We start from the raw sequence: 14,022 nt of genomic DNA, 5'->3' as shown, positions 1-14,022 counted from the left end.
TCCCTGGTCTCCGGCCATGCTCCGAGCTCACCCAGCCTATGACCAAGCATCTCTGTCTCTGGCACGCAGCCTGCCTCGAGTCTCCAAGCCCAACAGATCCCTGCCGCTCTTCCAGGGGGGTGTCCCCAGATCTGCCACTTGTGGGGTCCCTGCTCCAAGAGCAGTGGCCTGACTGTCCCATGGATCACAGTTTAAGGTAATCCCTGAGTTGAGAGCTCTCTCCTTGGCTCCATCTCTGTAGCCAGCGTCCCCGCTCTAATACCTGCATGCTCTGCTACACTCAGACACCCCTGATCCTTCTGTGACACTGCGGGACCTGAGACCACGCTGTCTCCACGTGGGCTCCACCCTGGCTTAGCCTCTGGAGCCATGTCCCTCAGTGGAGCAGACTTTATAAAAAGTTCTGATTTTGTGCTCCATTGCTCTACCACTTGCCAGGAGCCAGCCCCTCCTCCCTGTGGTCTATCTTCCAGTTGCTTTGGATTCACTTCTCCATAGGTCCTACCTGTCAGAAAGTGGTTGACTTTCTGTTTCTAGAATTGCTGCTCTTCTTCTCTTCGATCTTCTGTTGGATTTGTAAGTGTTGGGAATGGTTTGATAAACTATCTAGTTGATCACCTGCTACCTGATGTCATCTCAACCTGCTACTCCTTAGCCATCTTCAAAATTTAGGTTTTTATGAAGTTATTAAACACACATGTATTTCTTTCCTTTAGGAGTTTACCAAGTAATAATCCTGCTACAAAAAAAAAAAAATGTAGGCTGAGCTGGAATGAGTAATTTATATAACTGTAGTCCCAGAAGTGTGGAAAAAATGAAGTCGAGGGACTATTCCCAGGAAACTCCTGGAAAGTTGTGACAAAGATTTGAGCTTGATGAGAGTTTTGCTTAGCCTGTTAATCTTGGAATCCAGATGTATATCATGGCAGTGTTTATTGGTTAACCTTACTGAAAAACTTCAGATTGCTACTTTTTCACTTTTTAAATTTCAAATTTGTTTCAGTCACATAATGTGCATTTGGTAGCTTTGTTTATGTTTCCATTTGTAGCCAGTAACATGCAGTGTATCCTTCTGGCTAGATGATGCAGTAGCTGAGCATTCTGCCAATTGGCTTAAACTGGGGAGAAGTTGTTGCAAGAGATTTTATGCAATCCATATTGGTTATATACCTTTGAATAATTAATTGTTTTATAGCAACAACTAGTGGGTTCTGGACAGAGTGATTTTCTTTATTTTAATGTTTGGAAGGAACCCAAACAGTCAATTACTCTCTTTCCCTGTAGAACTTACTTTTTTGGCTTCATTGAATTAGGTTAATTAGGAAAGCAATATACCCCCTCCCACTGCCACCTCCACAGAATTTTTAGAGAATAATTCATTTGTGTTACAACTGTCTATTGAAAGAAGCAAATAACTTTCACAGGAAAAATATTAAATATCCAATTTTTATCTATACTATATATAGTATAGATAAATTCATACAGTTTGTATAAAAATATAAGTATAATATATAATATAATATAACATATTATAAATATAAATAATACTAACATAATATCTACTTATATCTAATTTAATGTGTATGTGTGTGTGTGTGTGTTTGCTTTGAGTTCCTATAGAAGCAAACATGTGATAAAGTTGAGTAGAAAGTGTTCAATCTAAAGATTGCTACTAGTAAGCCCTTCTTGGCATCAGATCTAATCTGAGTTTCTATGAGAAAAATCAGAATTGTTTGTGGTGAGGAAATGGGAAGAGTGGGTACCACCCCCTAGTAATGGTGGGCCTGGACAGATTGCCCTCAGTTGGATGTAAGAGGTTCTCTCTACGCTTTTGTCTACAGAAAGCATTCTCTCTCTACCTTCTGACTTCCTAGAATGATTATTTGGGACTCAAATCTTTGAGTCCCTATAAATTCTTCCAGACTGCTGCCTTGCCATGCATTGACCAAACATACTAACCTAGCTATGGAAATAAACAGTAGATGTTGTTTGTAAAGAAGTCTGGGACATAAAATCAGTCACTTTGCTTTAGCTTCAGATAGTTTCTCTTTCAAAATGGTGTTAGTAACATCAACATCAGTAAACTGAAACTTTTCAAGTCTTTATTCTGTTCCAAGGACTGCAATCAGTACTTCATACACATTGTCGAGTTCAGTCATTGCAACAACCCACTGGGCTCTTCTTTGGTGCCACTTACCTCATGCACGCTGGTAGGTAGGGAATGGTATTGCTATAATGACGAAATGGTATTGCTTCATAAGTTATTTCACAGTATACTCATGTTGTGAAATATTCTGGAAAATCTTTTTTCATAATCAAAAGGAAAGACTTAGCTGTGTAAGAAGATCTTCAGAAAAAAGCTGAAGATCTGCAGCCTCCTTACTTGTGCACATAGAGTCCCCACTGGTGTCTACAATTGATGGATAATCTGTCCATCTGGAGAAGCTGTGGGTATAGGGGAAGCAATTGCAGACTTATTCCTCTGACCTAAATTAATAGATAAATGAAGATAGCTAAAAACTGGATCAAGTTTTTAATTTTGATGAAAAAAATGTCTCTATTTGGAACCAAATCACCTTCAATCCCTACTTTTTGTTCTTTAGGATTGATTTATTTATTTTGGAGAGAAAGAGGGAGAGGGAGCCCAAGCATGCAGGCAGGAGGGGCAGAGGGAGATGGAAAGAAAGACTCTTCACTGAGCTGAGCATGGAGTGCCACGTGGGGCTCAATCCTGTAGACCTGAGATCCTGACCTCAGCTGAAATCAAGAGATACTTAACCTACTGAGCTACCCAGGCACCCCTATATACCTACTCTCTGAAGGAAGAAGCACAAACCCCAATGTTTGAGGCTGGAAAACAATGACTATGATGTTTGGTGAAAAATCACCGAACCCTTCACCTCTAAGAATATCTTCTGTTCTGGTTTATTCTCTGATAATAACTGAGCCATCCAGCTTTCTTATTACTGTTGCATTGTGTATCCTATCCTTTCATTTTTCATGTAGCTGTGTCTTTATAATTAAAATGGAGTCAGGATTTTCAATATCACATGGAAGAGGTTAAACAAAAGGTTTTACTGGAAAAGGAGGAAGCTTGCAAAACAACAGAGGAACCAAAGCACTGTGCTCTCTCCAAATGTCCAGCACTGGCTCAGGACACAGGCTGCCCAGGCTGGAAACCCTGGATCCATGAGAAGGGCTATCCCCAAGGCTGGCTTGCAGATGGACCCTCAGTTGGTCTCAGCTAGGTGTCACCTGTCCTGCTGGGAAGAAGGTGGAAGATGGGGTTCTCCAGGGAACCCAGAGTGAACATCTCCTTCTCCTCTTCCTCCTTCTTCTTTAAAAATCAATAAATGGTGCTCTTTACCTCATGCCTCCCTCAACTGTGCTCTATTCTCTCTCTTCTCCAAACTTTCAGTCAAGATGACATGGCTTATGAAGGTATGGAGAGATTTTTAGTGACATGAAGGTGTGTTCTGGTGAAAGAAAAGTGAAACTCTTGCTTTTTTTTGGGCACATTAGCCCTTGAACCAGTTCTTGCTGAGTTCCAGTCATGGAAGAACACAGGGCTGAGGAGGGAGCCAGAAAACATAGTTGGATCTTCTCCATGAAAATTAAACATCATTAAAGTATAAGTCCAGGTACACAGATTCAGTTTCACTGTGTTAATTGTCATTAACATAATGATCCCAAGTTTCTCTGGTTATGATCCATTTGGACCACAGAGGGGTACTCTCTGCCCCTCCCTCTACATGTCCCAGGAAGCCTGCTGCTTCTGCTACAATGCACGGCAGAGTCCAGGCCTGAATGCTGTTAGCCTATCTCCTGCTGTACCTTTCTGTCTTTTTCTTCATCAGGAAATAGAATCTAATTTAATTTCTTAATTATAGATTGACTTACTTAAGAAATCATTTTTCAAAGCTTAGTGGTGTGATGTGCTTTGAAACGAGTGTGTACTTAGGCCTCGAACACATTCCCAGGTCAGAAAATGCCATCGTTGTCGGGTTGTACTTTGGGACATATTTTCTATAGGGAATCTAGTTTCCATTTCGATAAAAAAAATAGAAGGATCAGCTTCTCTCCCTATTTACAGGTGTGTGTCCTACTATGTGAAAAAAGTAGAAGGAGATAATCTGCCATTCAGAAATGCAGGTGTGTGAATATGTGTTTAAACATAATTCAGATTTATTGCTACAAAAAGATGGTTTCTTTCAATATTCCCCAGATAGATGAAGCTCATTGATAATACTATTACAAAGAAAAATAGTATAGCTTTAATTATTATTAGTTACTATTAATTTGCTGAGAAAATCTTCCAAAGAGACCCCACCCCTTTTATTTGTGTCTCTGCAACGATGTAACATGTAGGCCAATTCCATGCCTTAAGAAAGTGCAGTAGATACATTTGGCATTGTTATTCAAGCTAGATTTATATTTATGGATTATCTATATATTCTTGTATGCTCTCCTAAGGCAATAAGTTCTGTAGATATATCCCATTTATTTTAATGTTTTTAGGAGGGTACATTATTATTTGCATAGCCCCATCTCTTCTGGATGCCATAATTTTAATAAAATGGATTGGCTGAAAATGATTGCCCTAAGCTATAGTGCATTATTGTTTGGCAGAGGGATTGTTGCTATATGGGAAAAAAAAAATGGGATTTGAATCACATCACTGCTTTTGCATCCAACTTGCAGAATGCATGGAATTTTTAACAAAATAGGCAATGTTAGAGATGTGCTGTCTTTTCAACTCATTCAACCCATGTCTACAATTTAGCCTGTTGAAAAGATAGTAAGAAAGCAAGGACCCAAAAGTTCCATTGGAACATTGTGCTGTTTTGATCAAGCACCCAAAATGTGTCTGCAAGAGGAATGAAGTCTGTCTTATGTCTGCCCACTAGTTTTGTCTTTCACATTAAGATTTATGTTTTATAAAAAAAAAAAAAAGGTTTACGTTTTATGGATTTGCGCTAAGATAAAAAAAGAAAGAAGCAGTTCTCGCCATGGAAGATCTTGTTACTTTATCTCTTCCTTTTCATCCTTTCTCTAATTTTCAGGCTGTCTCTTTTCATATCAGAAGTCTTACTGAACTGAAGGATCAGTCTCTGTATCTCTGGCATTTCCTTTTTGTTTGGGGTGAAATCCAGTGATCACTCCTGTGCAGAGTGATGGACAGGGGGGTAATAGATTGAAGTTGTCAAAAGAGAAACCAGAAATAGATGATGAAACTCACCAAGTGGTTCAATCTCTGCCTGCCACCCTCATCTCCCAAAAAAATCATTTATAAATAGTGGAATAAAGGTTATCTTGCTTTTTGGAGACAGGACACTTTCTATATCATGCCAAATATAACGCTGAATGTCTTCGGCCAGTCACCTGGGGTTTAAGAATATGATCTTGCTCAAGAATCTGTATGAGTAGCATATGTTTTCAAATAACTGTCTTTGGCCTGCAGGTACAATTCTGGTGGATAACATGCTGATCAAAGGGACTGCTGGAGGACCAGACCCCACCATTGAACTTTCCTTAAAGGATAATGTGGATTACTGGGTGTTGCTGGACCCTGTGAGGCAAATGCTCTTTCTGAACAGCACGGGCCGAGTTCTGGATAGAGACGTTAGTGACTCTTTTTTCCTTTGTACCCATGTCACAACCTATTGTGCTATAAGTAACTGCATGTGTTTGTTGATAGCATATCAAACTTTCTCTATAGAATTGGACATGATTTTCTATGTTTATCAACAACAACAAAAAAAAAAAACACTTTTTTTTTAACTCCTAGAAGGAAAAATAAGGAGGGAAGGGATTGTCTGTGTCTAAGAGACCCATTGTATTTCCCCCTGAAATCCAGGAACGAGTTGGGGGTAGAGTTGGAAGAGTAGGAGAAGCAGGGTGAAGACCTACACTGAGTCTGGGAATGCACCTCAGATTTGCTTGAGGATGCAGTGAGATGGGCTGAGCCCAGGAGGTGGTCTCACAAAGGGCAGTCATGGGTTGAGGGTTGAGGGTTGAGTGTGTGGCCCTGTGCTTCCTGAACTGTAAAGACATTCAAAGAAGGTGAACATGAGTCTCCTGGCACCTTGCCAGTCCATCGGTAGCAGGTGACCTAGGTATTAATGTAGCATAACTCAGGTATTCTGTTATGAAGAACAGCTAAGTTGCCAAAATCACTGACTATTTCTCTTCTGAGGAAGTGGACTTTGCATTCCTGTCTTGGGTCCAGAGAAGCGTGTGTGTGTGTGTGTGTGTGTGTGTGTGTGTGTGTGACCCTGTGGTAGCTATAATAGCCATTATAGGGGACCTTAGGAGCGCATCTCAACATGCCTACTCCCGAATTTCCAGGCTATAAAATCCAAATGTCAGGCATTCAGCACTTGGTGAACCTGAGTCTCTCGAATTTATGATTCACTTTACAATACGGTGTGGGGTGGAGGGCCCCTCATTTATTTTACATCTAAAGTTCAGAGTCTCTCAGAGCTTGGCTGTGAGGCGGGCCATGCACAGGACTCTCCCACCAGGATGGGCTCTCTTTGTTCTCTTGGGGGCTGCAGAGGCACTCACTGACAGAGCCATGGTCACAGTCGTGGAAGGCAGGCACAATGGAGAGGGGGAGTGGGACTGTCAGGGTCCATGTAGGAGAAGTCTGTCTCGAGCCCCCCCCCCCACACACACTCACTATGTACTTCTATCACAACCCATCATTTCTACCCCATACTTCACAATTCAGGATGGGCACCTGGAAGGTATAAAATGGAACAAGGGCGGTTGTTATCTTGTCTTGGCTTAATTTATCTTCGAAGTCTTAAGTTTTGTGAGAGCAGTCTGGATAATGGGCCAGACTGGCAAGCTGGGAGAGTCCCCCCAGCTGTGCTACCTATAGGCATCCTGTACTAGCATTAATCAGGGCCATTCATCCCTAAGTCCCATGCATTTTATAATGTAACCTATTAGAATTATAGAATATGTGTCTCTTTTAGGCCACTGTTATTTTATGTTGTTTCCTTTTCTTAACCTAATAGCTAATTATAATAATTTACTGTTTTGCTGGCAAATCATTTTCTTTTTTGAAAACATTTTTGTTTCATTTGAGATTAAAAGCTCAAGTTCTGGGTCTGAATTGTGAGTAGAGAGAAAGAATATCCTTCAGTATAAATAAACTGGGATCTCTGTCTCCAACCTAAAACATTATTTATATTATGTACCAAAAATTATCTTTACCTGGAAAGATAAGTATCCACTTCCCTAGTATTATTTTTCTATTTCTGATAAGGGCAGCATTTATTGGATATTAGCAAAACTTAAAAAACAGTACCGTGGGAATACACTTGAACAAGGACTGACTTGCAGGTAATAATTGCAAAAACAAGTATCACTTAAAGTATCATCACGGCTGTTTTGTTTTGTTTTGTTTTGTGTGTTTGTTTTTAACACAGTAATCAAAACTAATTTCCTTCTACTTAAAATGCCCCTTTCAATTAGGAATGCTATGGTCAAGTTACACTTGCCAAGATATTTTGTAAATTAAAGTGTTGTCAGCAGACACCTACCTGAATTAGCTAAAGATGCTGGAGTCAAGGACACCTAAAGGATATTAATTATAAAGTGAATATTGTACAGAAGAATCTATAAATAAAAATCAAATCACAGGTTCACATATGTGCAGTATGTTGATTTTGAAAACACAGTCATTGAGATCACAGGAAGACAGTAGCTAAAGAGAGGATGAGGGGAGCCTGGGTGGCTCAGTCATTAAGCATCTACCTTCAGCTCAGGTCATGATCCCAAGGCCCTGGGATCAAGTCCCACATCAGGTTCCCTGCTCAGCCGGAAGCCTGCTTCTCCCTCTCCGACTCCCTCTGTGTTCCTGTTCTCGCTCTCTCTCTTTCTGTCAAATAAATAAATAAAATCTTGAAAAGAAAAATAAAGATAGGATGAGAGTTCATATGAGCTCAAGGCAAGGCTCCCTAGACACAGCACATGCTTCACATATAGTAGTGTTCAGAGTTTGCTGCTTACAAATGTTTCACAGAATCATTGGACTTTAGAGGTGGAAGGACTCTTAAAGTTTTGCTAATTGATTATTTCTTTCATGGTCTACTGTGCGATACATTTAGATACAGCCAGTCTTACATTCAGCACTTGTCGATGGGGAAATGAGAACTGTAAAGCAATGGGGGTGATTTTTTTTATTTGTCTCCATAGATAAGTGTACTCATGCTATTGTGATATCGTGCCCTTTCTGCATTTTTTATTTTATGCAGTCCTGTAGAAGAGAGATGGCTTTTGCTTTGTAAAAGTTCTTAAAAAAAAAAATCTTTCTTAAAGACATAAAAGGTTGTCTATCTTAGGTTAGCCTTCCATGATTTTTGTTTGCTTGTTGTTTTGTTCCGTATCATTGTTGTTGTTTCTTATTGTTGTTGTTGTCAGTTTTGCTAGCCTACTGCTCTCATGTACTCTGCTTAGGTGACGAAAATCTAAGTCCCCTCAGCTAATTAACTAGGAAGCCATGCTGCGAAATAGTTGGGTTTTGGTGTCAGGGAATTCTTGGATAAATGTGGGAGCTGGATTTAAGCAAAGAGTTAGAAGTCTAAGTATAAACATAGTAAAAGGAGTAGAATAGAAGATGCCAGAAGCACAAGAACAATAAGCATAACAGTGTGAGGTGTGGACCTGCTAGCCAGGCAAGGGCACCATTGAGTTAAAGAGTGACAAAAGGGGGGGGGGCAGTTTGATGTCAAGAAACTGACATATCTTTATAACATATCAGGGATGAATTGATCATTAAGAAATATGTCCTCGAAGTTCACCCTATTGCTGTTTACCAATACTAAGTTTCCACAAGTCAAGGGAGTAGTGGACTAGGCTGAAATCCACTCTGATTGCTGGATTTGTTGGCCAGTCTTCATTTTGGGGAGGGGGAGCATTTGGCCAGGATTCTGATCAAATCTATGGACTCATTCCTCAAGAAAAAAGTTTACTTGCACATGAATAAATGATATGCCATCAAATTTAAGAGTTTTACTCCCACAAAGGTTACATAGACCCAGGGTTAGAGATCTTGCCTTGGCTAATGCATCTTCCTACTTCCCTTACTCTCAAATTGTTAGAGGATCTTCCATCTCAAAATCAGGAATTGTAGATAGAACCAAGAGAAGGAATTACTTACTGCATTTATACTCATATCTATCCCAACTCACTGGAGTAACTTGCTGTAGTCCTTTTTTTTTTTCTTTTTGTAACTTGTGTGGTCTTAATGCATTCCCTAGCTATTAGATGTCTGCCACAAATCCCTTAATAGAAAGTGATCTCCACGTACCTCAGAAAAAAATAAATCTCAATACAATCTCTTACATCAGTGCGGTTTACCATGTCCTACATTAACCTTTGAATTTTTAAAATTCTTGTGAATTGCTTTCCCTGATGCCACAGTGCTTTTTAGGGCTTTATTCATCAAAGTTTAAAGGCTTTTTTTCTGAAAATTCTTAACCCAGTGCCCATCTGTTTTATGTGAAACATAGATTATTGCTTCTAGGAAAAAAGTGTGGTACATCAGCGCATTTCATCCAAATCTAATCACAACAGGAAATTTTAATTTTACTTAATTATAAAATAATATATGCTTATGGTAGAAAAACCAGAAAATAAAAAGCATAGGTACAAACATTGCTCTTTCATTTAAGGAAAGTATTTAATATGCATCCTGCTGTATATTATTTCAAGCATATATATATGTATATATATATACATATATATATACACATTTGTTAACATATGTCTTTATATCACACTGTATATAATACATTCAGCCTGCTTTTTTTAAAGGAATTATTTATTTATTTTAAAGGGAGAGAGCATGGAGAGGAGGGGCAGAGGAAGAGGGAAAGAGGGAATCTTAAGCAGACTCCCCACTGAGCATGGAGCTCAATGCAGGGCTCAGACTTAGGACCCCAGGACCTTAGCTGAAACCAAGAGTTAGAGCCTCAACTGGCTGAGCCACCCAGGTGCCCTTTTTTGCCTGCTTTTTATTTTTTTATTTTTATTATTTTTTTAATATTGTATGTATTTATTTGACAGGCAGAGATCACAAGTAGGCAGAAAGAGAGAGGGAAGCAGGCTCCCTGCTGAGCAGAGATTTCCCGATGCACGGCTCTATCCCAGGACCCTGAGATCATGACCTGAGCAGAAGGCAGAGGCTTAACCCACTGAGCCACCCAGGCACCCTTCTGCCTGCTTTTTATTTTTATTTTTTTATTTTTTTTAAGATTTTTATTTATTCATTTATTTGACACAGAGAGAGATCACAGGTAGGCAGAGAAGCAGGCAGAGAGAGAGGGGGAAGCAGGCTCCCTGCTGAGCAGAGAGCCTGATGCGGGGCTCAATCCCAGGACCCTGAGATCATGACCTGAGCTGAAGACACAGGCTTAACCCACTGAGCCACCCAGGCGCCCCTCTGCCTGCTTTTTAAATGTGACTTGTAATATACCTCCATCCTTGTGGATGAATGTATATATATATAATCATTTTTAATGGCTGCATAGGGTTTTACTGGATGAATAAATGGAGATTATTTTTCAAAAAAAATCTATTTTGGACATCAAGTCAGTTTGCAGTTCTTGATGGCTTTCTTTTCTTGTGGTGTCCGTGTAGTTTTAGTTTTTGTTGACCTTTTCTGTTATCTCTTTTACTCTCTATTACATTTATTTCTTTTTTTTTTATAAACATATATTTTTATCCCCAGGGGTACAGGTCTGCGAATCGCCAGGTTTACACACTTCACAGCACTCACCATAGCACATACCCTCCCCAATATCCATAACCCCACCCCCGCTCTCCCAACACCCCTCCGCCCATCAACCCTCAGTTTGTTTTGTGAGATTAAGAGTCACTTATGGTTTGTCTCCCTCCCAATCCCATCTTGTTTCATTTATTCTTCTCCTACCCCCTCAACCCCCCCATGTTTCATCTCCTCTCCCTCATATCAGGAAAATCATATGATAGTTGTCTTTCTCCGATTGACTTATTTCGCTAAGCATGATACCCTCTAGTTCCATCCACGTCGTCGCAAATGGCAAGATTTCATTTCTTTTGATGGCTGCATAGTATTCCATTGTGTATATATACCACATCTTCTTTATCCATTCGTCTGTTGATGGACATCTAGGTTCTTTCCATAGTTTGGCTATTGTAGACATTGCTGCTATAAACATTCGGGTGCACGTGCCCCTTCGGATCACTACGTTTGTATCTTTAGGGTAAATACCCAGCAGCGCAATTGCTGGGTCATAGGGTAGTTCTATTTTCAACACTTTGAGGAACCTCCATGCTGTTTTCCAGAGTGGTTGCACCAGCTTGCATTCCCACCAACAGTGTAGGAGGGTTCCCCTTTCTCCGCATCCTCGCCAGCATCTGTCATTTCCTGACTTGTTAATTTTAGCCATTCTGACTGGTGTGAGGTGATATCTCATTGTGGTTTTGATTTGTATTTCCCTGATGCCGAGTGATATGGAGCACTTTTTCATGTGTCTGTTGGCCATCTGGATGTCTTCTTTGCAGAAATGTCTGTTCATGTCCTCTGCCCATTTCTTGATTGGATTATTTGTTCTTTGAGTGTTGAGTTTGCTAAGTTCTTTATAGATTTTGGACACTAGCCCTTTATCTGATATGTCATTTGCAAATATCTTCTCCCATTCTGTCAGTTTTCTTTTGGTTTTGTTAACTGTTTCCTTTGCTGTGCAAAAGCTTTTGATCTTGATAAAATCCCAATAGTTCATTTTTGCCCTTGCTTCCCTTGCCTTTGGTGATGTTCCTAGGAAGATGTTGCTGCGGCTGAGGTCGAAGATGTTGCTGCCTGTGTTCTCCTCAAGGATTTTGACGGATTCTTTTCTCACATTGAGGTCCTTCATCCATTTTGAGTCTATTTTCGTGTGTGGTGTAAGGAAAGGATCCAATTTCATTTTTCTGCATGTGGCTGTCCAATTTTCCCAACACCATTTATTGAAGAGGCTGTCTTTGTTCCATTGGACATTCTTTCCTGCTTTGTTGAAGATGAGTTGACCATAGAGTTGAGGGTCCATTTCTGGGCTCTCTATTCTGTTCCATTGATCTATGTGTCTGTTTTTGTGCCAGTACCATACTGTCTTGATGATGACAGCTTTGTAATAGAGCTTGAAGTCTAGAATTGTGATGCCACCAACTTTGGCTTTCGTTTTCAATATTCCTTTGGCTATTCGAGGTCTTTTCTGGTTCCATATAAATTTTAGGATTATTTGTTCCATTTCTTTGAAAAAAAAATGGATGGTACTTTCATAGGAATTGCATTAAATGTGTAGATTGCTTTAGGTAGCATAGACATTTTCACAATATTTATTCTTCTATTCCAGGAGCATGGAACAATTTTCCATTTCTTTGTGTCTTCCTCACTTTCTTTCATGAGTACTTTATAGTTTTCTGAGTATAGATTCTTAGGCTCTTTGGTTAGGTTTATTCCTAGGTATCTTATAGTTTTGGGTGCAATTGTAAATGGGATGGACTCCTTAATTTCTCTTTCTTCTGTCTTGTTGTTGGTGTAGAGAAGTGCAACTGATTTCTGTGCATTGATTTTATATCCTGACACTTTACTGAATTCCTGTACAAGTTCTAGCAGTTTTGGAGTGGAGTCTTTTGGGTTTTCCACATATAGTATCATATCATCTGCAAAGAGTGATAGTTTGACTTCTTCTTTGCCGATTTGGATGCCTTTAATTTCCTTTTGTTGTCTGATTGCTGAGGCTAGGACTTCTAGTACTATGTTGAATAGCAATGGTGATAACGGACATCCCTGCCGTGTTCCTGACCATAGTGGAAAAGCTTTCAGTTTTTCTCCATTGAGAATGATATTTGCGGTGGGTTTTTCATAGATGGCTTTGATAATATTGAGGTATGTGCCGTCTATCCCTACACTTTGAAGAGTTTTGATCAGGAAGGGATGCTGTACTTTGTCAAATGCTTTTTCAGCATCTATGGAGAGTATCATATGGTTCTTGTTCTTTCTTTTATTAATGTGTTGTATCACATTGATTGATTTGCGGATGTTGAACCAACCTTGCAGCCCTGGAATAAATCCCACTTGGTCGTGGTGAATAATCCTTTTAATGTACTGTTGAATCCTATTGGCTAGTATTTTGGCGAGAATTTTGGCATCTGTGTTCATCAAGGATATTGGTCTGTAGTTCTCTTTTTTGATGGGATCCTTGTCTGGTTTGGGGATCAAGGTGATGCTGGCCTCATAAAATGAGTTTGGAAGTTTTCCTTCTATTTCTATTTTTTGGAACAGTTTCAGGAGAATAGGAATTAGTTCTTCTTTAAATGTTTGGTAGAATTCCCCCGGGAAGCCGTCTGGCCCTGGGCTTTTGTTTGTTTGGAGATTTTTGATGACTGTTTCAATCTCCTTACTGGTTATGGGTCTGTTCAGGCTTTCTACTTCTTCCTGGTTCAGTTGTGGTAGTTTATATGTCTCTAAGAATGCATCCATTTCTTCCAGATTGTCAAATTTGTTGGCGTAGAGTTGCTCATAGTATGTTCTTATAATTGTCTGTATTTCTTTGGTGTTCGTTGTGATCTCTCTTCTTTCATTCATGATTTTATTTATTTGGGTCCTCTCTCTTTTCTTTTTGATAAATCTGGCCAGGGGTTTATCAATCTTACTAATTCTTTCAAAGAACCAGCTCCTAGTTTCGTTGATTTGTTCTATTGTTTTTTTGGTTTCTATTTCATTGATTTCTGCTCTGATCTTTATGATTTCTCTTCTCCTGCTGGGTTTAGGGTTTCTTTCTTGTTCTTTCTCCAGCTCCTTTAGGTGTAGGGTTAGGTTGTGTACCTGAGACCTTTCTTGTTTCTTGAGAAAGGCTTGTACCGCTATATATTTTCCTCTCAGGACTGCCTTTGTTGTGTCCCACAGATTCTGAACCATTGTGTTTTTATTATCATTTGTTTTCATGAATTTTTTCAATTCTTCTTTAATTTCCTGGTTGACCCATT

The 14,022-nt window shown here is 39.6% G+C and overlaps 1 protein-coding gene across 1 annotated transcript in view; it reads left to right on the top strand.

Moving 5' to 3' along the window:
- Positions 1-14,022, top strand: part of PCDH15 (protocadherin related 15) — a 1,821,443-nt gene that overhangs the window by 1,232,917 nt on the left and 574,504 nt on the right. The window contains exon 6 of the mRNA XM_047702331.1: positions 5,462-5,622. Within this exon, the coding sequence (XP_047558287.1) occupies positions 5,462-5,622 (161 nt within the window). The remainder of the gene's footprint in view (positions 1-5,461; positions 5,623-14,022) is intronic.

This window comes from Lutra lutra, chromosome 14, assembly GCF_902655055.1.
Source record: "Lutra lutra chromosome 14, mLutLut1.2, whole genome shotgun sequence".
NCBI lineage: Eukaryota > Metazoa > Chordata > Mammalia > Carnivora > Mustelidae > Lutra > Lutra lutra.
Note: the sequence above shows the minus strand (reverse complement) of the source record. Positions and strands in the feature narration are given on the sequence as shown.